General features: G+C 39.7%; 1 protein-coding gene across 1 annotated transcript in view; it reads right to left on the bottom strand.

Moving 5' to 3' along the window:
* Positions 1–26,882, bottom strand: part of Appl (amyloid-beta-like protein) — a 47,124-nt gene extending 20,242 nt beyond the window's left edge. Inside the window, 2 exon segments of the mRNA XM_068301958.1 lie at positions 25,299–25,626; positions 26,859–26,882. Of these exon segments, the coding sequence (XP_068158059.1) occupies positions 25,299–25,385 (87 nt within the window). The 5' untranslated portion in view covers positions 25,386–25,626; positions 26,859–26,882.
* Between the last annotated feature and the right edge of the window lie 693 nt (positions 26,883–27,575).

The raw sequence follows: 27,575 nt of genomic DNA, 5'->3' as shown, positions 1-27,575 counted from the left end.
TGTTTATTTAATTCCATAAAAAAAATACATAAATATTTATTCTGGGCATCTTTAAGAGCTCCGCCTCTTTCCTGCCTATTTATACACAATGTGTGCGGGTGATTTTTTTCTTCTAACGTATTTGTATTCTTATCATCAAGCCAAAGATCAATTCCAAATCATGTTGAACATGAAGTAGGAGGAGGAGGAGGAGAAGAAGGAGCGGGAGCGGGAGCGGGAGCGGGAGCTATCCTGACATCAACAAAAGCCAACGGCAACTGCAGAAGATGACAACAGACAGAGACATTAATCATACGCCACATTGTACGAGCAGAACAAACCAAAGCAAAGCAAAACCTAAGCATTAGCCAGCCGCCCACTCTCTCTGTCGCTCTCTCTGCTGAGTGGGCGTGTGACAGAGCGATAAAAAATGATATGGCAACACATGTGCCATTGAAGGAATACACCTCCCCCTTCAAAGAACAATTAATAGCAGCCGCAACAACAACAACTCATTTTTGGAAAGGAGAGTTAGCAAAGAACTTCTCTTTAAGCGGATCGTTCATTATACAAGTCTTTAATGATGATAAATGTAAAGTTTTCTTTAATATGCCTACACATTTCCTATTCATAGACCAAATTGATTGATCGATCGATCCATAAATGACATCTCTTTATTAGGCAATCAAATTAGTGCATCATTTTGCATTCCGTCTTGCACTTGTAACTCGTGAGTGGGCAATCATTTTCATACTTTCACAATCAAAACAACCCCCAAAGAGGAGGAAAAACTAAAGTCTCAGTGCCTTGGGGCATGTCATTCATTCAAACAGCCATCATTCATGTGTGTGTGTGTGTGTGTCGGCCCAACTATTTCAAAAGTAATTAAGTTAGCTAAAGGCGGAAGCATTTCTTTCACCCTTTTTTTCGTAACGTTTTCTCACTTGCTTATGACGTGCAGGCATTTTTCCAGGCAATCTAATAATTTACAAACCCAAAGTGAGTGTGACTCACTGTGTATGTGTGTGTGTGTGTGTTGATTTTTCCTGACTTGTTTTTGGCAGGAACAGTGTAAACAGGGTCGATGAAGAGAGAGAGGCAGAGAGAGAGCAAGTGGGAGGGAGCCTTTCTGGCTTGGTCATGTCATTATTGCAATCAGTCCACAGTTGGGGTTACAGTACTTGTTCTTGTTGTTGTCGTTGTTGGGGTTTTCCTTTCCTTTTTTTTTTTTTTTTTTTTTGCTGTTGTTATTTACACTGACACCACTTGGCATATGCCAACAGCAGCGACACCAGCAACAGAAAACAACAAAAAAAAAAAAATTGCTGGAACAACCATAATAATGTCGCTACCCAGGCAACGCAATAAGCAAAACAAACAGCACAACACTTTGTAGTTGTATTTGTGTGTGTGTGTGTGTGTGTGTGTGTGTGTATACATCATGCGACATTATGCAGCAAACATGTAGTTCCTATTCATACCCTATAAGCAATAAAGTTCAAATTTATATATTTATGTAAAAAACTTCCCAAATGTATGCAACAGATGTTGAGAGTAAAACTCTTGATACTTGAATCAGCATCAGCAACATAAAGTCACTTGAATATATTCTCTCTTACATTAATTGAAAACATCAATCGATTTTATAAAAAGTAAAGAAAATGTTAAACTCTGCTAATATTTACTTAAATTTTACAATACTCAATGCAGGGGACTAGAGTGAGTATCAATTTAATCTCAGCCAATAAAAGGTACACACACACACACAGAGAAAGAGAGAGAGAGGGAAAGATAAGTGTGTGGGTACAGTTTTTATTTAAGCCAAAGGCTAGAGGATTATTGAGGTAGAGCCAACAAATGGCATTTCAGAAAATTGTATGCCATACGGTTGCATCAATGTTCTTTCCCCTCTCTCTCTCTCTCTCACTCTCTCTCTCTCTCTCTGGGGCAAATGCAATAGATGGTTAAATTGAATTTGTTGTTTATTTATTTCGTTTTATTTTTCATTTTGCAAATGAAACTCTTCTCTTGTGTTTTCGATATTTTTTTCTTTCTTTTTTATAAAATAGAACCAGCTTTGACACAATTGAGTTGAATCAAAATCAAAATTAAGCAAACACAAAGCCAGACACATGCAAACGGGAAAAAGGAAATTGCATAGGCAACAGAAAAAACGTCAGCCAGAGCCAGAGCCAGAGCCAGAGAGAATCAGCAGAATCAGCAGGAGCAACAGCAACAACAAAGGAGCCTGAAGTAGACAAAGCTGGCACAGATGCATGAAGCTTCTGCTGCTGCTGCCGCTGCAACAGCCAAAGGCAGCAACTTGTCATGGATGTGCCTGGGAGTGGGGCGTGTTGCCACAGTCACGGCCCCAATCACCCCTGGTCTTACCACCTCAACTGTCAGGTATTGCTGTCGCTGTCGCTGCTGCTGTTGTTGTTACTGGCAATCACAGTTTTTTGTTGTGTTTCGTGTTACCGCCGCTCTCAGCCCGTTCACTGTGTTTGCTTAGCCAGCGGACACAAAAAGGCAAAAATTGTAATCAAATGCACTCAGGTGCATGTGTGTGTGTGTGTGTGTATGTGTGTGTGGCCACCATTAAGAGGCGTAACGAACAAGAGGCGCACACAAAGCACACAGGGTGGACAAAAAGTGTTGCATACCCACTAGGCGCTCACAAGAAATTTTTTGTATTTTGCTTTTTTTGGTTGAAAAAAAAAACTTTTAAAGACATCTACCTAATTAGGCTTACAAAATTAAATAAAAGATCGACCAGCATTCAATTTGATAAAAAAAAATGTAAATATCTCCCATTTCGATTTATTTATGCGACTTTAAAAACTCATCTTAAGACTTAGGCAACTAAGCGGAAAGCAGAAAGAGCCGCAGAGCAAGGAAACACTGGCCAATCAGTAGATGCTACTTAAAAATGGCGACAACAACGCCACCAAAGACGACCACGACCACGACACGGAGGACAAGGACAACAACGACGACGACGACGATGAGGACGATGAGGACATCAGACTGACAGACAGACACAATTATGTTAATGTTTACTCGACCGTAATTAACTCAAATTTATGATATTTTAATTTCGCCCCAGCGTCACTTGAGAGCGCAAAAGTTGAAAATGTTCAAAGCAAAGTGCAAAAGAAATGTGACAGAGAGAGAAGGAAAAAAAAACAAAACCAACAACAAAAATGAACGCAAAACGCAAAGAAAATTGCGTTATAATAACACACGTAAAAAGTTGTATTTTTTTGGTTCTCGCTTTCTTTTTTGTCAGTTCTTCTGTGTTCGTTTTTGGTTTTGCTTTTGGTTTAATGTCGGCACGAAGAAGACAAATATAATTTTAATGCCAGCGTGTGAAATGCAAAGAAGTGAGAAAAATTTATTGTATGCTCAGGCAAAAAACTTTCTACAAAAAGAAAACCATCGATAGAGTGTGAGAGAGAGAGAGTGTGAGGGAAAACGAAATCCTTGTTAATGGTTTTCAAATGACAGAAATTCGAATGAAAAACAAAATGAATAAGAAAGCAAATGCTAACAAGCAAATCATTTTGGCAAAAAAATTGTTCAATTTCATAAAGATTGTCTTTCTCTACACCTTACCAATAGTTGTCTCACTACCACTACTGCAATTTATCCCTGTGTGCTCAGGTTCTAGTAACTGGTCGAAGATATCGTATCGATATAGAATCAGTTTCAACTGGTCGATTATATATGCCTATATCCCATAAGAAAGAACGAATTATTCCTTTGCATGGGCGATGTTATATGAAAAAGGAGGTTTTCCTTTTAGTGAACTAACTCAAGGGCTCAAGGATAACCCACTAAGGAAGCAACTTAAAGTTCATTTTCTAGCATGGATTTTGTTTAAAGAAAGTTTTGTCAGCTTTTGGACTTTCGATTTTTTAAGTTAATTGAAAATAAGCGTCTATATTGAAATGGTTATAAATCAGCCAGCCACATACATATGTATGCTGGAAAAATTGGGGGGAAAAGTGTAGAAAAATGATGTTGATGATGCTTCTGCATGTTAAGTACGGGCGACGAGGACTCGTGAGGAGAAAGCGGAGAAGAGAACAAAAAATAAGAACACCACCAAACAAATTGTGAAAAATAGCCACAAACTGCGAAAGGAGAGATGGGGATGAGGATAGCAAAAGTTGGGTGCCAGTAAGTTAGAATTGGGTGCACACACACACAAACACACAAGTGAAAGAAAGAGGGTAAGCGGGTTACTGAGGAGAAACGAGTGAGAAACTGTGGCTATTATTTATGAGTTTTCTACGTTTCTGCCTTTTGTGCATTTTCGCTTTTTGTCATTTAATTCCTTTTTCCCATTTTCGTTTTTTCATTCCTATTTTTCTCTTTTGCGCGCGTGTGTGTGTGTGTGTGTGTTCTCTTCTGTTTGTGGCTCAATTTCGAGTGTCAAAGCATTGTAGTAGTTTTTTTGTTGTTGCTGATTTCTTTCACATATGTATGTACATGCATATACCGTGCAATGGTTGACTTTTTCATGGGTATATTGCCATTTGAAACATTTTATTGATTTATTTGAATTGTCAACTCATCATAAAGGGTATTTCATGGTTCAGTCTCCTTTATATATCTTGTTTTTTTTTTTCCTTCTCACTGATGAGTCAGCAAAAGTCTAAGCCCAACTGAAAGATGGTTTTGGGATTGAGGTTGGGGTTGGGTTGGGGATTGGGTTTTTCTTTTTTTTTGGGAATGTTGATGATGATGATGATGATGATGTGCGGAGCTGCCTGCTGGCTTCAACCTAGAAGAATTTGTGATGCGTAGCTTAACAGGAAAAGAAATCAAAAAACTGACAGCAACTTGAAACTCGAAAAACACACACGAACAAACAACTGAAGGCAAAAGTTTTGTATGGCAAAAGTATAAAACCAGCAAAATGCTGCTGCTTTTCAGGTTGCACGTAAATTGCTGCGCACACACACCACACCACACCGCATCACACACACACGCACACACACACATGTGCAAATTGAAATGAATTTTCTGCAAAGAGTCCTGCAAATATGCAACACAAATTTCTGGTTTTTTTTTTCTTTTAGCTGTTTGGTTTTTTTTTTTTTTGTTTTTTGTGTCTTTCTTTTTGCTGTTGCTTGTTTTTTTTCTTTTTTTTCTTTGCCATAGTCTCTGTACTTTTCTAATTGATGTTGCTAAAAGCAATTTTAATTACATTTGCAAGCTTGAGAGAAGAAGAGAGTGTTTGGGAGGGGGGATTGGGTCGGGGGGTCTTGGCAGTGATGGAGTGTGGAGAAAACTCAATTTAAATGTCCCTCATAAGTCCAACTTCCGATTACGATTACGATTACGAACTGTCCCGTAGTGTGTGTGTGTGTGTGTGTGTGTGTGTGTCTGTGTGTGGGTGTGCGTACTTTTTTCTTTCGCAAGTTTCATTTCACTTGCAATTTTTATCACTTGCCATATCTAATTGATTTTGCATTCTCCATCTATCCATCCAACCAACCATCCAACCAGACATTCATTCATTCATTCATTCATTCAATTCCATTTCGAGAAATGGCAACTGCAGCCACTCTTCAATTATACCAACTTTGGCCAAATGAAATTACTCAACTTTTGCTGCAGTTGCTCTCCCAATTCAGTTCAATTTTTTTCTTTGGCTAATGTTTGATTCCTTGCCTTGTACTGCTTTGCCTTTTCTCATTCAGTTGGTTGTTCAGCGTTTTTGGTTAGATAATTTGGGTCATTCAACATAGTCGCTCTTTGCTGTGTGTGTGTGTGTGTGTGGGGTTCATTATTCGTCGATTTGGTGCAGGCTCTTTTCAATTTCAGCTAATTGAGCACAGAGTGGCTGCATTTAATGGCTCAAAAGACTTGACTTTACTTGTCTAGCGGATTCACACATACTTACTTATATACATATACATATGTATATATGTATTCGATCGATATGCCAAAAAACCAAAGCCGAAAAAAAATCCTATGAAATTAAACGCTGAATCAGCACAGGCAATCAACAAAATTATGGCTAAGAAAAACAGGGGAAAGAGACGACAGGATAGAGAGATAGCAACCAGGACCAGGGACCACCAAAGCTATCTGGCTTTCTGTTTATCTGTCCGTTTTTCTATATACATACATACATATATCTATCTATGTATATGCATATGGCCGAATTAAAATGCAAATACTGGCGGCTAACAAAATTTTAATCCGACCACAAATTGCAGAGGCTTAGACCATTGAAAACGAGTAAATACGAAAAGTTTTTCGATAATAAATATGGTTTTGATTTTATTACAGACAAAACACAAAAAAAAAAAAAAAAAAAGTACAGATTTTTTGTTCGGTACAGTTGTGTACGGTTGGTTAGTTGGTCCTTGGTCGGTTTAAGCCTGGCCAAAAGTGCAGCATACTTTTCAGAGGCTGTGTGCCATTGCAATTCAATTAACTGTGAAAACTAATTAATTTGCTTAGAGATGGCAAGCGACTGTAAGTAAGTAAAAACAAGAAGAAGGTAAATGAAAATGGCCACGCCTGTTTCCAAATACATATATGGAAACATATGTATGTATGTGTTATCTGGCTGCCTGGGTGTGTGTTGGTATATTTGCATATATTGCATACTTTTTGGCATAACTTTTGCCTATGGGGGAAAACGAAGAACGATCTAAAGGTGGGCCAAGGGAGGCAGAGAGACATTGAGAGTGAGAGTGAGAGCGAATGAGAGAGAAAGAAATAAGCTCGTGCGTGTTTCAAGTTGGCAACTTCGACAACAGTTGGAGCTAATGGCTTTGCCAAAACCAAGACCGAAACAAGAAAAACTTTTTCCTTCAACTGACAGCGACTAATTCCTCTTCTCGAGTCTTCTCTTCTCTGCGCTTTTCCAACTTCTGTTTCTCCTGTTTCCCATCTCCATTCCGTTGTGTTGTGTGTCTTCTGCTGCGTTCTCAATCCGTTCACTGGCTTTCATTTTAATCGCCAGCCGTAAGCCAAATGAAAAGCTTTTTCAATTTATTTTTACACACACAGACACACACACACACACACACACAGAGTGAGATACAATATTATGTTTGCATTTCACCTAGCCCAAAAAAAAAAAAAGAAAAACACACGCACACAAAATAAGATACTTAATCATCGAAGCATATCCTTTGCTTAACCCGAAGCATCTTCAAGGAAAGTCCTTGGACTGTTGTTGTTGTTGTTGTTGCTACTGCGTACATTTTTGCTCTTATCCTGCCATTTAAGGAGCAACGAAAGTTAACAATTTCTCTCTGCATAATTGATGCCTTTCACAATCTAATTTTCCAGAAGTTTTAGCAAAACGAGTAAGCCGGCTCACAAATGTATGTATTTACTGATAACCAGGACCTTTTTTTGAATTTCCTTTCCATCCTTAAACGCTCAATGCCAAAGAATTGAAAATTCTCTGCGAATTTGTGGCAATAATGATGCCATTTATGCACTAATTGCGGTCATCGTGTGTTCAAGACTTGAATTGCTTTCTGCGGTTTTTGAGCTCAGCAGCCACGGCGATTTTCAATCGAATGCACAGACCATTAATGAACGAGAGAGAGAGAGAGAGAGAGAGAGAAAGCAATAGTCATTTCCACCTACTATGCAGGCAGGCAAAAGAGTGCTAAAAGTGTGTTAGGCATGGGGGGTGAGGCAAAAGTGGAAGAGAACTGAAACACTTGCACACTTATCAAGGCGCTCAAGCAGCTTAGTGAGAAGCTCACACACCAGATAACTGCCAATGATTGAATGCCCGAATACACAGAGAAACAGAGAGAGAGAGAGAGAGAGAGAGAGAGAGAGAGGCAGTGAATGAGACAGAGAAACAGCGAGTTGAAGGGTAATCTACCTAGTTCATTAAATCAGCTCTTGGTTTAGCAGCACCAGCAGCAGGTGCAGACTTCTCTCTCCCTCCTCTCTCTCTCATTCTTTTTTTCTTCCTCTCACTCTGGCAATGTTCCTTCCTATTAGACAAGTGGTATTCGGATTTTTCTTTTTGCCTTGCTTTACTTTCTTGTTACGTTTTTCTCATTATCTCTGTGAAGTGAAGTCAATGAATTACACAGACACAGACACACATACGCACACACACATGGGGATAGCATTGAAATTGTGCCCTTTTCAAATTGCAGCAAAGAACTAAAGTGCAAGCAGAGAGAGAGAGAGAGAGAGAGATGTTGAGCAGGGCAGCGGGGGGAGGGTTAAGGCGTTACTTACGTGCATAAATTACAAACAGAAACAGCAGCAGCAGCAGCAATCCTTACTCGCCCGCCCACCTTCATTCTGCCCCTCTAACCACTACCCCTTTCGACTAACCTTTTCCCATTCTCTCTTGCACCCACTCTGGCATATGGAGCGTATGCGCAATTTGGCAAAAATGTTGACAGCGACAAGGTGTTGGCAACACACACACACACAAACACACGCACGCATACACATATTTAGGCAAATACATTGACAGACATGCAATTTAAACTTTTTTTCCCTTCTTTAACCAGAGACAGAAAGAAGCATAGAAAATGTTGATGAGAACCAGAGCAAAAAGGTTCTCCTTTTCACACTAGCTCTCTCTCTCTCTCTCTCTCTCTCTCTGCATGCGTGTGTTTGTGTGAGTAAGCAAAAAGATTAAGGCAAGAGTTCATCATCTTTTTTTTTTTCTTTTGGTTTTTGCTTATCGAAATAAGTTAGTAAGTAAAATGTTCACAGGGGTGAGAGGTCTGAAAGAGGTCTTGAACCCAAGACACAGGCATCTCTTAATTAAGTTTACAAAAAAAAAAAAAGAACCGAGAAGCAAAATGAAAGAAGAAAAGTGCAGAGCCAAAGTCTCATCTAAACTTTTTTTGTACTTGCCAAAACGTAAAACAAAACCCCGAGACACACATTCTCCTTGAATGACTTGCTATGACAATCTTCCTACTTGTGGATCCTCAAAAAACAGTTATCTCTTCTCTCTCTCTCTCTCTCTCTATCTCTCACGTGATTTCGATTTGAAAATTTCAAGCCTCTTAATGTCTGATACATGTTTTGCTTTTATCGTTATCTCAGCATTGTGAAATGTCAAAGGATGTTGCCGCATATGTGTTAATGGGTCGTTGCCAGAAAAAAAGGGGCAACAAGAAGCTTAAGGAGATGGGTAAGAAGTCTTACAGCTCAAAGATACACACACACACACACACACACACAGGCATAGGTAAAATGATGATGATGATGGAGTGCAATTACTTGAGGCGGAAATAACTCTGAGCAGGAATGGCATGGAGTAGCAGACCCAACAACAACAACAACAAAAAAAAACCGAATGAACTTTAATTAAATTCTTGATATGCTTCTGCGTAATATAGAGACATAAATACCGACGTACATACATATATTTCATCATTCTTTTTTTTCTTCACTTCCTTCGTTTGAGTCAAAGCCATTATAAAATGTTAGGGAACTAAATGAATTTTGTTGGTGCAAGAGGAGAGCGAGAGACAGACAATGAGCAAAAGATGAAAACTTTGTCCCTGAAGGCAAACGATTTATTTTTTACTGAAGCCTGTGAAAGGACCCTCTCTGCCCTCCCCACTGCACTGCTTTCCATCCATCACCAATAGCCAGTTGAGTTGGTCAACAGCCACCTCAGTTCGCTTAGCTAATTTTTCAATTTTTCCATTTGGCAAGCTCTTTCCGCCATTTTGATGATTAAATCGTGCTGCATCTGACCCCGACCTATTCGGACGCAGCCAAAGTAGGCAAATAAAATGAATTCAAATTAAAATTGTTCGCTTTTTATATGAACTTTGCTGTCAACTTTTACACCTCTCGCAAGAGCAAGAGCAAGAGCAAGAGCAAGGAGCAAGAACAAGAACAAGAAAAAGCAGCCAAAGCAGATGAAGTTTCAGCGCGTTTTGTGTTTTTCTTTTTCGCCACCTTTACACACACAGACACACAGACAAAAGGTCGACAAAAAGTTTCTCAACAATTTACCATGCCTCGCCCCAAATTCTCCACGAAAGTGTCCTGTCCAGTTCAGTTCAGTCCAGTCCAGTCCAGGCTCATTATGCGCAACAACAACAATAGCAAGGTGGCAAGGGCCAATGGACAAGGGAAGGCAAACTTCATTTTGATAAAAGTAAACGAGCTTCATTTTGTGCAATGTGCAGCAGGAAAAATGGCGAAAATGCGGGCCAACAAACACAACAACAACAACAAAACAAAACAAAACAAAAAAAAAGAGTGAAAAGCAAAACTAAACAGAAACTTTTCCAGCTGCGTGTTTTGTTTTCGCCTTGATTTCGCTTCTCGTTTCGCATAGCTGCTGCTGCTTTTGGCTCCTTTGGCTCTTTCGGCTGTAGCTGTCAGCTTGACGCCATTTTGTTTTCTTATTTAAACTCGCCTTGCCCGTTATGGCCATGTCCTCGCCGCCCACATCCACCTCCCACTCGCCACAAGCCCTTCGCACCCAAAAAACGCTGTGTCCTTTAATATTTCGCAGAATGAAGGAGCAAAAGCAAACATTAAAATTAGCCCAGTTAAGTTTAATTGACGTAATTTTTGAGTGGCAAATGTTAAGCAACATGGGCGGGGGGAAGGGGGGCAGGATAGAAGCGAACATTAACCAGTTCATAATGGCAAAATATGCAATTCCTGTTGTCAGCTTCACAACATCAATTTGGAGACTTGCAATGGGCCAGCAATTACTTGGCCAACCAAAAATGCAGAAACATTTGGCTAACTTTACTTTTGATTGCACGCCAGAGAGAAAAAGTGAGAGAGAGAGAGATGGAAAGTATCTTAAACAAAAGTATCGTTAGGTCTTCTCTGTGGGGAATAATGTGATTGATAAGAGACAATTACTTGTCTCCTTTGTTTTTATTATTCAAAGTTTATAATGAACTTAAGCGAGAAGCGTAAAACAGGGTGTAAATTCTGTCATTTATCTTCCAAGGATACACCCACTGACTAAGGAAAGGGTATGACCTTGTGAAGTTACATAAATTTATAACTGAATGTCCAATTCCAAGTCAAGGAATTTAGTCCTCGTACAAATTCAGTATTGTTTAGTAACTTTAACTCTCACAAGAAAGTTAATCTAAGCTAAGGTTAAGAAAGAATCTAGCTAAAAACTGAACAAAACTGCCGAACCGAAGACAAATGATGTCAAATTCCATTTTTCGTTTTTCGCATTTCGAAACTGAAACTTATTTCAAACTGCCTGAGGCTTGGTAATTCTATTTGAGGTGTTGTTTTTTGATTGGCGATTGAATTTCAGTGAATTATATAGAAAAAATTTTGTGCTAATTTGCTTTCTTTTGGTTTGTTTTCGGTTCCTTTCTTGAATCTTCTTAATAATGCAGCCAGGAGAACTGCCAGCCAAATGCATTTGTGACAAGGAACATTTGTTTGCCTTGTGTTATTCTGCTTCGGGTTACTGTCCTTTGTTCATTTTGTTGCTGCTGTTGCTGTTGCTATTTGTTAGTTTTGTTGTTTTGTCTATACTGCTCATTCATTAGGCTATGTGAGGTTATTGTTCTTGTTGTAATCTGTAAAGTCTGCATTACTTGAAATCCGCAAAAAGAAGAAAAACTCTTACACACACAGAGACCGAGAGACCGAGAGAGAGAGAGAGAGAGAGAGAGAGAGAGAGACACAAAGAGCTCAAGAGCAGCAAAGACAATGCAATCCAGGACATCCAGACGAAACGAGATGTAAACAGAGAAGGATGCGAAGCAACCCTCGAACCAACACGTAATTTCCTTTTTTTTTGCTGTCGCGTATTTCGTATTTTTGCTCATTTCGAAAAAAAGGGCGGTATGGTTGGGAAGAGGGGCGGGACGGTGTAGGGGGTTGGTTTGCTGCTGTTGCTGATGCTGCTGCCGGCCGAAGGAAGTTTACTTTGTCGCAGTGTCATTTATTTTGGCATTTTTGTCAGTGACATTTGTTGTTGTTGTTGTTGTTGTTGTTGCTGTTTCTGCTTTTGTCGTCATCATCATAATCGTTAGCTCTTCCTTCTCCCTTCTCCACACTTTGCCCCTGCAACACACACTCACTCGGTGACAAAAGCATGTCCCCAGCATTTTCCAGTTCCTTGTTGAGTTAAGAAAATACCAAAAAAGCGTCTGTGAGTGCTTGTTGTTGTTGTTGTTTTCTCCCTTTCGCCCCTGTCCATGCCCCATGCCCATGCCCATCCTCCTCAAGGATTGGGTGCGTTTTTTTATGACTCTTATCTGCTTTGTTGCTTTGGTTGTTTCCTCATCCTACTGCCTTTCCCCCCACACACACACACACACATCCACTTTGGGGTTTCTTTTGCTTTTCGTATTGCATATTTCAAGGCGCAACTTTTGGTGTCAATGAAATATAAAATCGATTTTTTTCTATTGCCCTGAAATGATTGAAATGGAATTTTTGTTATTTTATTTATTTTTCTCTCTCTCTATTCCAATTAAGACATTAAACCCACAACAAAAGCAACAACCCAACCAAAAGCCCAAAAGACAACGACGACGACGAACAAGGAGAAGAAGAAGCAGAAGATACAAAGGCAAACCCAAAAAGGTAAATTTGCAACATATTTTAAATAAACAGAATATAGAACAAGAATGTTTTGGTATGGTGGGTGGTGCTCTGGGGAGGTGTAGCAATGATGGCTGTCATCGCTACAATGAATGCCAAGGGCCTCTAGCTAAACCCCCCGCTCCCTCCACTCTACCACCACTTACCACCGCCCACCCATCTATTCTCCATCTATATATAGCTCTATTGCCATCTTACTCTAGCCAAATCCCTTGACGCTCGAAATGAATGCTTGAAATTGGTTTTTTGTATTTACTGGCAAGCGAACAGCAGAAAAGTATACTACGAAATATTTCACACAAACTCACCGAGAGAGAGAGAGAGAGTGAGAGAAAGAAAGGGCACCGCAAGAGATACAGCGAGGGAGAGAGATAGGGAGGAACGACAGGTAGTAACCCGAAATAAATTCAAAATAATTTGTGTAAAATAGACGAGCAGCAAACGACGTCCTTCTGCCAGCCACGCGTGGTGAAATTTGCCGCCGGCAACACAACTGAACACAGTACAAATACGACCAGCAAGAAGAAGAAGATGACGAAGAAGTAGAACCTACCACAAGACCCCCTACCTACAACCAGCTAACCCAAGCAACCAACAGCAGCCAAAAATGTATCCTTCCAGCAAGGCCAAAAGTTTAACAAACATTGCAATAGCAACAACAAGGGACACACAGAGAGAGAGAAAGAGAGAGAGGGAGAGCAGAAAAGTTGAATTGGAATTGAAAGCGGCCAAAAGCAGTGGCAACAAAATAGTGTATAAACAGAGAGTCCAAACGGGATAAGAGATGAGATACCCCTGGGGGCTCATAAGGGGACAGAGGCTCGCATAAAACGCTCTGCCATTACACTCAACTCAACTCTCAAGAAATAACGCTTAAGGCCCAATACACTTAAACAAAATGTTTGTTGAAAATCAACAGTTAACTGAACTCAGCGGGACAGAAAATGAAAACCAAAAGCCAAAACGAAAACTGTCTGATATATAAAGAAAAATGTTGTGCAATAAAACTTTATTTATTTTAATTGTCATTTGAGATATTTTGTTGCAGTGTATTAATGTTTTTTGTGTGTGTTTGTATATCTAAATAGTTGGACTACAACAACAGAAAACCCGAAAAACAGCAAAAAAAATATATAAAATCTTACGCCCCACAAGGTCGAGCAACTCAAAACAAACAAACAAACAAGAAACTCGCCCTCCCCCTCCCTCACGCCAAAACAAAAAAAAGTAAAGAAGTAAAAGAAAAACGTCTCCGATTTTGAAAATCCCAAGAACCCGAATTGTTTTTTCCTTTCCTTTTTACTTTTCCTTTTTGGTGTTTTTTTTTTTTGTTTTGTTAATGTCGAAACTCATTTTCAATTGGCATGGAACAAGTGAAAGCAGGATAGCAGCATTCGTTAAGAACTGAGAGAGAGAGAGAGACGGGAGAGAGAGAGGGGAGAGTAGGGATGATAGTGATGGTGGAAAAACGACCGAGAATTTGTGATGGCTAAAGAAAATTTAAATTAAAAACACGTCGACATACAACAAACATTTTGCAAACATTTTGGCTTAGGTCACCAGCAGCAGGGGAAAGCTAAGGACTCAAATACATACACATCATACATACATACATACATACATACATGATATGCGTGTGTGCGTGTGTGCGTGGTGGGGCTTAGTGGATTTGCTCGTTTAGGTTCACTTTATTTGCGGCTAAGTAAGTTAAACGCCTTCAAATGTTTTCTTGAGGTTTGAGTAGTGGGTCAACTTTAGTTATAGGGAATATCTATCTATGTTTATGGCAAATGGCTTTGAATCATAAAACTTGATACAAAGTTGAACTTTATGGCGGTACAGTTGTCAACAAAATGCATGATGAGTAGGGAAAAGAAAAGGATATGTAGCAGAAGAGTCAAAAAGGATTTTTAACAATTTTTTTTTTTTTTTTGATGGTCATGAGTGTTAACCACTTAATTTTCCATATCGTTGAGAAGGGATATTAAAAAGCAAATTGCCAGCAAAGGCTCAAGCTACACAAACACATACATATACATACATACATATCCTTTTTTCTTTTTTTTTTGGTAAACAAATTAACTGAACTGTCAACCGCAAAATCACAACAGTTGCAGTAGCCACTCAATCACAGTATTTGGGCCGCTTCGAGGGCTCTCCATATGTCTCTTCCACTTCGTTTTCTCTTTCTGTCTCTCTCTCTCTCTCTGCCTCTCTCTCTTTTTGTATCTGGGCAAACTAAATCGGCTGCCGACCCCAGCCTCTTTTTTAGCTCAGCTTGTGTGAGTAAAGGGTTGTTGTAATGCCTGTGATAAAACATTTTTTATATCCTTGCCGGGCTTATAATATGACACACACACACACATGCGCCATATCAATAGCTCACAACAATTTCTGTAGCATACATCTCTGCGCCCCTGACTATGCATATATAAAGTTTTTGTCATTGCCTTTGCCTGCTTAGCTCTTTCTATAGATAGCTCCAATGGGTGCGGCAGGCGCTTTGATTTCAACTTGATAAAAAATCAGAGGGGGAAAAAAATTTAAAGTAAAACCAAGTAGGAAAAAATGTATACATACATATATACATATGTATATAGGTAAATTTGTAACCACAGCTTTGTTTGAGTTTTACCTCGTTTGCTGCTTCGTTGACCACAAACAAACTCTCTCCCAAACACACACACACAGACTGGGGAAAAAAGGAAGGAAATTCTAGGTATAATAATATAAAGCGGCATCAGAGGGTCCAGGGGTTAGCGGGTATGGGGCATGGGAATACCGATCGAATAATAAAATGGGTCAAATGTTGTACATCATCAAATTTAACGCCTGACTGGCTTAGTCACTCATAAAATAGCCATAGCAAACGAAGTCATTTTCAGTTAGAAGCTAAAAACTATCGATGAATATTTGTTGGGTTATCGATAGCTTGGTCGAGACGGTGGGTCGATGAGTCGGTGGGTCGGTGGGTCGGTGGGTCGCCTCTTTCATACAGTTGGTTGATTTCTCTTTTTGCTTTCTTTTTGGCACAAATCAACGTTTAAATGGCAATTGACATTTATGTACGGTAACCCCACACAATCTTCCCCTTTCCCGCCCACCCACTCTTGCCCCACGACCCCGCCTACTTCTTGGCTATTACGCTTACTTAATGCCAGTTCAGTCAGCACATGTGGAACGAAAGAAACGCGCATGCGAGACGTTAAAAAGTCATTACTTTGGCTCTAGCCACTAAAAATTTGTCTTGGTATTTGGGCTGACTTGTATGTATGTGAATGGATAACAAGAGCGGGGTCGGTGGTGAGGTGGTGTGAGTTTAACTGGGGGTGTATGTCTCTCTGTGTGTGTGTGTGTGTGTGTGTGTGTGTATGGGAATGTGACGGTCTTTGGGGCCGACTGCGTATATTTGGCTATTGTCGCATACGAGTGCCACATAATGTGAACTGCATAGACAACACGATGAGAGTGTTCTCGACTCGCGTTTTGTGATTGTATGTGTGACTGTGACTGTGTCTGTGTCTGTGTCTGTGTGTAGGTGATGGCAAGGAAAAGCCCAGAACGTGTGAGAATGTGTAGTACTGGAAATATTTAAACGATAAAGTACCATGACACTCTATCCTAAAGGCTAGAGATGTCAGCGTGAGCACTAATGAATTTTGTTTATAATTAAATCAAATTATTAACAGATTTGTTGGTCCATTAACTAAGTATAAGTATAATCAGGCATTAAAATTGGGGTAAAGCTCTATGCATAACCAATTAACTTTTCTATTACCTGATAGAGCTTCATTGTTGTTACCAGTTTACAAAATGGTCAATTGGTTTAAACCTTCCGTTTCGATACCCCAACAAGTCCTTTGATTAAGGACAATCTAACATAAGCTTTTGAATCTCATATGAAATTCTTATAATACTTTTATTTGAAGTGAAGCTTTAGTTTTTGTTTAACGATTTTTCTATACCGACTTTCACGCTGTCATCGCTGTTCCACATTTGTCTATGTCTCTGAGTGTGTGTGTGTTTGTGTGTGTGTATTTGCTTGTGTACTTGTGCCTAATAGAACCCAAGTGACAAAGGCATAAACACACACAGGCACACACACTCACACAAAGAGAGCTTGGTTCGTTGGCTTGACTGGCCATTAACTTTTTACCACAGCTGCGCATAGCTGGCAATTTGGTAGTCAGAAGAAGCAGCTGAATTTAATAGAGCCGCCCAGGATACCAACTCAACTTGCATACAGGACATGCATATAGATGTTTGATGTTGATGTGAATGTATGCAGAATGTGTGACACCAAGCAACCAACAAACAACAACCAACAAACCCATTATGCGCCACAACGCATAAAACATTATTTTATTAAGTGAGAGAGAGAGGGAGAGAACTGAACTGAGAGTCAGAGCAAACAAAGGAACAATATGCAATGACTTTGGCACATTCTGGACGTGGACTTGAATGCAAACGAACCACAAATAAATAGACAACAAGGAATAGGAGGAGGAGACAAACAGAAAAGCCAAAGGACTAGCAGGACGAGGAAAGAGAGAGAGAGAGAAACTATTTAAAATAAGTAGTAAATACGTGATCAAGTCTAACATCATGTTAATGTTTATAGTTATTGCTATATATGGTTAGATATATATGTATGTATATATCCACTTCATTCATTTTATCCCATGAATATTTATAAGGCAAACAAATCTAAATGGCAAACAATCGTTTCTTATCATCATCGTCATTCATCAAAAAATGAACATGAAATGATTCACAACTAAACTCCTTCTACCTGTCTGTCTAAATAACATACATATGTATATGTATTTGTGTACTCTGTGTGTGTATATTCCATTTCCCTTATTGTTATTCATCTGCGGTTGCCCATCCAATGCAAAACAAAAAACATAATTTCCATTTGCATTCAAAATCCTTCACAGAACGTGCCAGGTTGTCTTTCATCATTATGAATTGAATATTATTTGAATCGGAATTCGCCATACACACACACACACACACACACACACACACTTTACACTTACATTTGGCCAGTGTAAACAGTTAGCCATTAGCCATTTATTATTTTGCCTCTGTCTCCTCAATCATTTGAACTTTTGTTTATCCATGTGTGAGAGTGCGTGTGTGTGTGTGTGAGACTTCTTCACCTTCATGGCTTCTCCATCTCCTTTTGTCTGCTTCATCTGGCTTTCTTCTGTCGACTGTCTACTCGCATTTGTATCTATGAGCTTGTCTCTATATATAAATTTCATTATCTGCAAACGCGGTCATAAAAATTTGACATCAAGTCAATTTTTGTAACAAACGGCCAACTGTTTCGTTCGCCCTCCCCTCGTCCTCTCATCTCTGGCGATTTCAACTCCAAACTTTGAACTCCACTTGGATTCGTTTCCCTCCCCCTGACCCCCCCACCACCCTCTCTGCCAGCGTGTGTGTCGCTGTCATTGCTGTTTGTATTTTGAATGAATGTGCAAATAAAATTTAATTTAATAGCAAATTTTATGTCACAAATATTGCGCTTCACTTGACTCCCATCTGCCAGACATCTGCCCCATCATATACTATACTATATATATATATATATTTATGTGTGTATATATATATATATTTGTATGTTTATGTATAGATGGCGACGCGACTCGCCCACTGTTATGGCCCTCAAATGGTTTGTTCAGGGGCGAGGTTCGATTTGACACATTCCTCCCCCCCCCATACACACTCACACTCGCACACACACACACACACTCACACACACTTTGTGGCCCTGCCATCGTGCTGATAGCCAAATGGGATTTGGGGAATATGCCAAAGGGAACAAGAACGGAAACTAGAGGAGGAGGCACTCTATGTCATGATGATGGCTCAAACAGAGGGAGAGAGAGAGAGACAGACAGAGAGAGTGAGTGAGTGTGAGAGAGAGAGGGGAGTGGAGATATATTTGACAGAAGAGCAAATGGAGGTGATGGGAGGCGTGTTACTTGCCTTGTATTAAAGTGTCAAACTGAAGTTGCTAGCGGGCGATTTGGGGATTGGTTTTTTTTTTTGGTTTTGGTTTTGGTCTTTGATTTCCTTTTACTTCTTTTAATTTCATTTGTATAGAAAAACTTGTCTTGCATTAACAGAAAACCAAGGCTTAAGAAAGCTAAAGCTAATCGCATTTTGTGATCCAACTCAATTACTGATCATCAACATATTTTTGAGATTTCTTGTAGTTGATATACATTGTTGTTCTATATCAGTGTCAGATCATTTGAAATGTCCTTTGGTCATGCAGGAATCTTTCAAGTAAACATTGTTGGTTCAAATCAAATGAATAGTCAGTTCATTGAATATGTACAATGAATACTTTTTCCAAATGACTTCTTAGGTTAGGGATCAACATTTGAATTACTTTTACTCTCTCAAAGGATGTTGATTTGAGCTGCAAAGCCAAGCTTACCCCTATGTAGAGGATATCTTCGTCGTCTAATGCAATGGGATTGGGGACTTTATTAGTCCCTAGTGCTGATGGGAATACCATGGCAAGTCCATTGAGTCCATAGCAAGTACCCATTAGCCAATTCATATGCCAGGATACATTCAATTGAGTCTTTTCGAACAAACTGACATCGACTTTCGTAATTACTATTGGCAATTCAATTTCAATGATTAATTAACTTTTGCCTCTAGTACGGATTAAAGTATACAAATTTTAAAGTTCAGTTGGCATTCAATTATATCATCATTCGCATGACGGCATCCTTGTGGCCCTCTGGGCACTTTGTACTCCTTTTCCTCCTCGGCATGGGAAACTATGTCAAAATTTAAAGAATAAATTGAAAATGTGCAAAAGTTTGTGCAAGTCACAACCAGAAAGAGAGAGAGATAGAGAGATAGCGATAGAGGGCAAAGTGGAAGCGGAGAATAAGCAAAAAGTGCAATATTGCGATTTTATAACACAAATTGCTTATAATCACCAAAAAAAACAGCAACAACAACAACAACAACTACAGAGATGAGAGGATGAGGACAACGAAGGAGAAAAAGCTGGCAATAAAAAAAAAATAAAAGGCAAAACGGAAATGCACGTTGTAATGGCCTGGAAATGGGCGTGGCTGATGGGCGTGGGCGTGGGCTAAGAGAGAGAGAAGTAAGAGAGTGGAAGGGAATTGGGAAGAGAAGGAAACGAGCAGCTGCTCCGGCCTTGCCTTGCCTTTCCTTGCCTTGCCTTGCCTCATCGTCCATGGGCATGGCATAAAAATCATATTTCCGCTTTTATTATTTGCTGTTAATGAAAATGCAAATAAAATTGGATTTTCCGTTGCTCTCTCACAACAACAACAACAACAACAACGATAAAAAAAGGCAGCCAAATTAAATGTTGTAGTTGTTGTTGTTGTTGTTGCTGCTCCAAATGTATTTCCTGGCGCACATTTCGAATAAACATTTGGATTTTCAGCTGGTTTTTTATATATACATACATATATATATATATATATATATATTTGTATTATACATATATGTAACTTTTTTTCCCCTATGTAAATCTTTTCCTTTTGTTGTTGCTCTTTTAAAGCCAGCATAAGGCAAATGAAAACGTTTTTTTTTTTCCTTCTTTTTTTTATTATTTTTTTTTCTATGTGTTTAGAATTAATTGGGTCACGTAATTAGCAGCAGCTTGTTTGCATTTGGATTTGTGTAGAAAATTTTGTCCTGCCCTACCTACACACACACACACACACACACACACACACACACACACACACACACACCGCATCTCCCGTGCTCGAAACTTTAAATGTTGATTAACATTTGGTTTTTGAATTCCTCTCACAAAAAAGTTAATAAAACTTGATCGACATGATGAGTTAAATTTAGTTTACCTTAAGTTACGATGATCACTTTATATATAAAGTTGATACATTCTGTTTGGATTAACGTGCAAAATTGATGAGCTTATTTAATAGATTCTAAAGTAGTATCTATCGATTAGTATCAAGAGAAAGAGAAAGAGAGAGAGGGAGAGAGAGAGGGAGTCTCTGTCGAACAGCTTCCCTTCCCATTTATTTAGGCCACCTGAAATGGCTAATCACACCAGCGTTAATGATGCTAAACTTTTGATTGTTTTGGCCGCATTGCATTTCTGTTACGAGCTTGTTTGTTTTTTTGTTTGGGGGAAAAAACAATTCTGCTGGAAAAGTCAAAGTCACTTTATGGCCAACATATGCAGCCGCACTCAAAGAGCCAAAAAAATCAAGAATAGTCGTCCTGCCTCTGCTTCTGTGTGTCCGTAGACGACGTGACTCCCTTCGAAATGAAATCAGCCAAGGAACAAACTACTGAACAAGAGACAGAGAGAGTGAGAGAGAGAGAGAGAGAGAGAGAGGAAGCAGGAGCATCGCAAGAGAATGGCTTGGATGCGGGAGCCATCAGACATTGCCATCGCGCCAACAACACGAAACCACTCGAACAAATAATGCATAGCGGATGTGATGGCTGATGGGTGGGTGATGGTTGTGGAATGGATGGCTGGTAGGTGGGCTAAAGGGAACAGAAGCGGAACAGAAGCCAACAAGGAAAGTCGTTCAGGCTCAGAGTCAACAAAATGCCAAATTCAAGCACCTGAAACAATTTTAGCTTGGCACGTTGTCGCGCTTCTTTCTCGGGTTCTCCCTTAACTCTCACAACTCTCTGCTGACGCATCTACGAGTGAGAACTTTTATTCCTATTCCTGCACACTATATACACATACATACATATATGTAGCATATGTTTGCCATACAAATGTATAAAACATTACCGCACGGCTGTGCCATAGACGTGCAATACAAACAAAGAGCGAAAGGAGCAGGTCCTTGGTCGTAGGGGTAACGGCGGCAAATGTAAGGTTAGATGTGGCTAAAACGTGAAAGCTGTAGCTGTAGCTGAAGGTGAGGTGAACTTTTATTTTCTGGCAAAGGTTTTTCAGCCAGGTTTGTCCCAGTGTTTGCATTAGTTAACTTTGCCTTTGGCTTAGGTGGCATCCTTTATCCACGTCTCCCACTCGTTTCCTTTCTCTCTCTCTCTCTCGTCCCCCTCTTACTCCTCTTTCTTACTGCGATTTGTATTTTTTATGTCCCTTTTTGCAATCTCCTTACCCAGGCTTTTGCCTCGGTGTCACCGGTTTGCCCGGTCGAGCGACATTTTATGTCTTTCATTTTGTTTCGTTTCGTTTGCCATTCATTCTGCTTCATTTGCTCAATTGTGATTGTGTGAGTCATCGCCCATCATTATCATCATCATCATCATCATCATCATCATCGTCTTCATCAGGAGAATCATAAGAATCAGTATCATCGCCATCATCAGGGTTGCCAGGTCATACGTTTTTAGTAGGCCTAACCTAAGCTTCAAGCTCTCAAGTGTTGTTACCTTGCGGCGGTCTCTGCTGAGTGTTGTTGACCCATGCCTGTGGCCTAGCATTGAATTTTTTTCCCTTCCCCCTGGTTGACGGGCATAAGGTGGTGGCAACACTTAACCCTAATTCCCAGTCAACTTGCTGTCATATTTAACTGAGCCATAGACAATGGTCACATTAGCCTAAAACAAAGAAACTGACAGAGATTTCGGATTTAGATTGCCATAGTGAATTGGGTGGGGGCTTAAATGGGGTGATCCGGGTAAAGGTGGGGGAATGGGACAGTCCTGGCCGTCTTTGTCAACGTTGAAATGAGCAAAATGCATAATCGAAAAAAATCATTCAAGCGTAAATGCTTTGTAACTGAATACGAAATGTGAAGCTAAAGGATAAGGCAATATGGAAAAGAAAGAGACACGACTGAGGGCGTTGGGGGGGATGAAAGCAAAAGTTTGTGAAGGCAAGGAACAAAGTGACAAAGATATATATACCTATATATATACTTATATTTAGCAACGCAGCATAAAAATTTGGAGTCGAAATAAATGAATTCTTTAACCAAGTCCAAATAAATATACTCTTAAGTTCATCTGAAAACTCACTAAAGTTATCATTACATCCTACTTTTTGTTGATTAAGAATATATATGTACATATACCCAACCATCTGACTAATCTCTTAACTCAAGCTATGCTAGATGGCAATGGCTAGAAGTCAGTTCTCTGCGATGGTCTGGGGTCAGCGGTGGTTGAATGCATAAGTTGATGTCATTGGATCACAATGAATAAAATTAGAATGCAAGTTTAATGTGAAACTGCTAGCTATGAAAAACAAAACCAAAATAAAAGTAAATCAAACCCGAAACTCACTTCCATTCTCAACCAGTTGAACCACTTACTGAATGCTTTTGCTTAATTAAACGGCAAACTGAATGTCAACCAACCGCAGAGTTCTAAAGATAATCCTTTTCTGCCCTCTTTTTGTCAGTCGGGCTTTAAATATTTGCACAATTTGGCATTTCAAATTGAAATTTTTAACTACTTTTGAGGGAGTTTTGATTGGTTTGAAACAGGGAATGATACCAATTTAAAGTGACTCATGGACTTCATGTCAAAGAGGGCTAAAGTCAGTAACCAATTCCCTCTCCCCCCTCTCTTTCTTCACCGCAGGACGAAGTCACAGTTGACTTGAATGCAATTCAGTTCAGTTCAGTTGCGTTCAGTTCTGTGTGTAGTGCAGTTGTTGTAAACGCGGCTTAAGGGTTACTAAAGTTGGCTGAATGAGCCGCCAGTTGCCAGTTCCCAGTTCCCGACAATCAAATGGCCAACGACACTTTTCACCCCCCGTGTAGAAATGAAAAAAAAGAAGGAGAAAAAAAACGCAAAACCCTCACCAAACATCATTGAAAACTATATGTGACTAGACTTTGTATGGGTTTCAGTTTGGAGAGCCAACGAAGACGACAAGAACAACGTGGAGCAGGAGGAGGACGCGGATGAGTGTTTGGTTATGGAGGAAGTGTTGGCTGTGCTGGAAGTGGTAGTAGGGAGCAGGGCCAAGGGTGCTTGGCCATACTGCACATTGTACTCTTGTCTGTTATCGCTCTCCCCCACTCCCACTCCCACTCCCACTTCCACTTCCCCATTACCACACACTGTTTGAGCCGGATGAGTCAGACATGCGAACGTGAAGTCCTTCAAAAAAAAAAAAAAAGCAGAAAAAAATATAGAGGGGGAGAGTGAAGAAAAAAAAAATTTGCTGGCAACCACCGACGGACCACAAAACGATGATGTGGACTTTGTGGATGGATGGATGCACTGCTGCTGCTGATGATGGGCAATGTAAGCTGTTATGCTGATGGTGACGCTTTTAGGGATGAGGATGATGCTACGTCCATGGGTCACTCATAAATTTCAAGGTAGCAAAACAACAACAAAAGCAACAGCAAACCATGCTAACATGAATGACGGTATTAAAGTTTTAGTCAAACAAAAAAGGAAGCCAACGAGTACCACCAAAAGACAGAAAAAGAAGCAATGGGGGGGGGGGAGGGAGAGAGAGATACCTAAAAGATAGAGAGAAAGCAAGCGAATGAAAGATGGGTAAAACAAATTGCAGGCTGCACACACACACACACACACACACAAACAAGCTATGAAAAGAAGAGAAGCAGGCAACTTATAAAGCAGCTTAACTGCCCCACAGAACCACCCAAACAACCAACCACTCAGCCGCCTTCACTTGATCAAAAAGTATGCATGTGTCTGTCTGTGTGTTTGTGTGTGTAAAAAAAGAAATACAAATACATAAATACCACCTTTAGATTCTTTTGCTTTTCATAGTTACTCGTATTACAAAATAAAAAACAAAAAACTAATCTGTGTGTGTGTGTGTGAGTGTGTGTATGAATTTGATAAGGTTTTTGTTTTGGCCACACACTCTAGCTCTAGACTCTAGAAAGAGAGAGAGACAAGAAGAAAGACTTGTTCTCTCTCTCTCTCTCTGTCTCTCTGCTTATTTCGGTTGCCATAGCGATTGTAAAATAAAACAACATTAACAAACCAAGGGAATGGGATACATATATCTATCCTAAAGAATACTCGGTTCTGAAATGAAATTTAAAGTTTTATATCATAAGATCCACCTCGTCACCTCGTCAGCACTTTGGATGACCCAATTAGCGGCAATTGATAGTGAACAAAATATATATAAGTAGGTATATATGCTGTCTCCTTGTTTTGTGAGCAATGAAATTTATTTCAAGCAAAGCCAACCACAAATATATATATATAAAGCGAATAATAGTTAGGCAGCAAAGAAAAGTCTATGCCATCTGGGCACTTGGGCACCTGCTTTTATATGCAAATTGCTGTCGGTGTGTGTGTGTGTGTGAGTGTGTGTGTGTTTGTCTTCTGCGCCATCTATACCTCCCACTCCTTAAACCACATTCAAGAGGAAAAAGTGGAAAAACTGTTCAATTAAGCCAATATTTGCGCACACTCGCGCCTCGCCATGGTCTTGGTCTCGTCTTGGTCTTGTCTTGTCTTGTCTTGTGGCTTGCCTTTTTGCGATGCCACAAATTTTCGTAGCATACTTTGTGGCGGCACTCGGCATACGAATTGCGCTTACTTTTTTGTATATGCGTGTATGTTTCTCACTGTATGTGTGTGTGTGTGTGTCTATATGCTTGTGGTTGTGGTAGTTTTGGGAATTTGCGGTTCTGTTACCGTAACTGTTACTGTTACTCACTTGGACTTTTCTATGTTTATGGACATGTGTGTGTGTGTGTGTGTGTTTCTTTGTATGTATGTGTGTTTGTGTGTTTTTTGTTGGCATGACTCACCTGCACCGTGCCCATGGCCATGATTGCCAGTAGAGCGGTTGCCCAAAGGCTCCGCAGCAACAAATTACGACGCAGCGAAGCGCACATTTTTCGCACTTTTCGCCCTTTTGTTTTTTTGTTTTTTTGTTTTCTCAACGTTTGTCTTCTCCCCCGCCTCGTTTGGACCTTTCGTTAGGTTAGAATCCTTTTTCTTTTATCTTTTGTTGGTATCAAGAGTTTCTTTTGTTGATGGGGTTTAATTTGATCGAACTTTGTTCTCGTTCTGTGGTTTTTGCTTTGTTAACACTTTCTTATTTGTTGGTTTCTTCTTTTTTGGCTGTGAATGCAACTGTAGACCGAGTTGATTACTTTTGGTCAGTGGTTAAACAAAAAGTGAAAGAACAGATATTTCCCGTTTGTCTTTTGGGTTTGCCTTTGAACGGTCCTTAAGTTGTTTTGTGCTGTGATTTAGTTTCCCTTTCGCTTTGACCCAAAGACAACAAATAAATCTCACACAAACACACACACACACACGCTAAAAAAAAAGTATGCAACGAAAAACATCAACTATAAAATGTGCGTATGCCTCTCTCTGTGTCTGTGTGTGTGAGTGTCTTTCATAGTAGTATTTGATTGTAGAACGTAGTAGTAGAAGACAGAAAGCATGCAGCCAAAGAAAGAGTGTGAGAGAGAGAGAGAAGGTGAGAGAGAGAGAAAGGCCTAACGAGAACTTATGCTCTTCTACTCGTCACTCGCTAAAATGAAACGCCATAATTCATTTGCTCTATATCACAAATATATAAATTTTAATAGGTTTTCCAATTCATTTGTATATTAGACTAAAGTTAGTTAGTTTCTTTTCCTTTTTGGGCTTTTAAATGCAAACGGTAATGGGTTAATTGCAGCTGCTACGCAAGTCCACACCCCTCTGACTTCTGCGCACTCAAGTCCTTTGGCTCTCTCTCTCGCTCTCTCGTTTGGTCTCTTGCGCACAGGACAAAAAAAAAAAAAAAAAAAAGGTAAGAAATTTCAAAGACATTCGCTCAGAGACAATCACACCAAAAGGGAAACTCTTGTTCTTCTTGTTTTTTTGTTGTAATTCTTTTGGTTTTTTTCTTGTTTTTTGTGTTCTTCTCTTGGCTTTTTTCTTCGTTCATTTGGGCACAACAAATGGAATTCCATTAAATAATTTTCTCTTCTTTTCTTTCAAGTATTTTCTGAATTATTTCTTATTTATGCATTTTCGGTTTATTTTGTTTTTTGCTTCTTCTTTTTTGGCACTTTTACACGCACTTTCTTTTTGGTAACAAGAAAAAAAAAAATTTTATAACAATTTTTAATGCCGACAACAACAACAACAATAACCACACTTATAACACCACCACCAACAACAACAACAAAATTTATAGCAGTTCGTTTCGAACCAATGTGCATATGAGTGTGTGTGTGTGTGTGTGTGTGAATGCGAGTGTGTGTGTGTGTGTGTTGGTCAGTCACAGTTCCTATGATTCGGGTGCCAACAAAAGAACTCAAAACTAGAGCTTCCAATTGTAAGATCTCTGGAGCCAAGCCAAGCTGTACCTTGCGCTGCGAACGCTCACAAACGACTGCAAGTGGCGCTGACCGCACGGACAACTCGTTGGCTCAGAGAACAGAAAAGGAGACCACGGCGCGTGCCCAGGATCGATATTAAATGCGAAACTGCTGTTTGCGAGCGGGGGTGGATTTTGCGGCAAAAGAGCGAGCACATACCACAAATTACCACATACCAATACGTACGCATGTCCATACACATTCATGTGGCCCCATATGTATACACACACACACACACACACACACACATACAGGCAAGTGGATGCGAGTGTCAGCAGCAGGTGCTTGCCTAGCTAGGACTCTAACGAGGGCTGGGCAACCGTTAGCTAGCCAAATCCAACGAGAGACAAACTTTAACGAGTGCAAAATCAAATACAGTCAAACTTACCTATAATGAAGTCGCAAAAGACCTTTTACCCAAAAGAAAGCCGACTTTTGTTCTCAATATTTCTTAAAAAATAAACCTGTTAAGGATTTCAAACTTCAAAAATTGAGAGGACTAGATTCTTGATAACTTTTTGGCAATGAAAAAAAAGACTTTTATGACCCAATAAAATGACCAAGAACGAACCTTAAAACCGTTTGCTTTATTCAAGAAGATAAGATAAATTATAGATTTAAGATTTAAGCGTATATCCGATTTAATTGAGATAAGAGTTTCAAAATTGTGAGAGTCCGAGGCGGAATGATGGATAAATATTGACT

The sequence above is a fragment of the Drosophila tropicalis genome, unplaced genomic scaffold (assembly GCF_018151085.1).
Source record: "Drosophila tropicalis isolate 14030-0801.00 unplaced genomic scaffold, ASM1815108v1 contig_158, whole genome shotgun sequence".
Classification (NCBI taxonomy): Eukaryota; Metazoa; Arthropoda; class Insecta; order Diptera; family Drosophilidae; genus Drosophila; species Drosophila tropicalis.
This window is presented reverse-complemented; position numbering and strand designations above follow the sequence as displayed.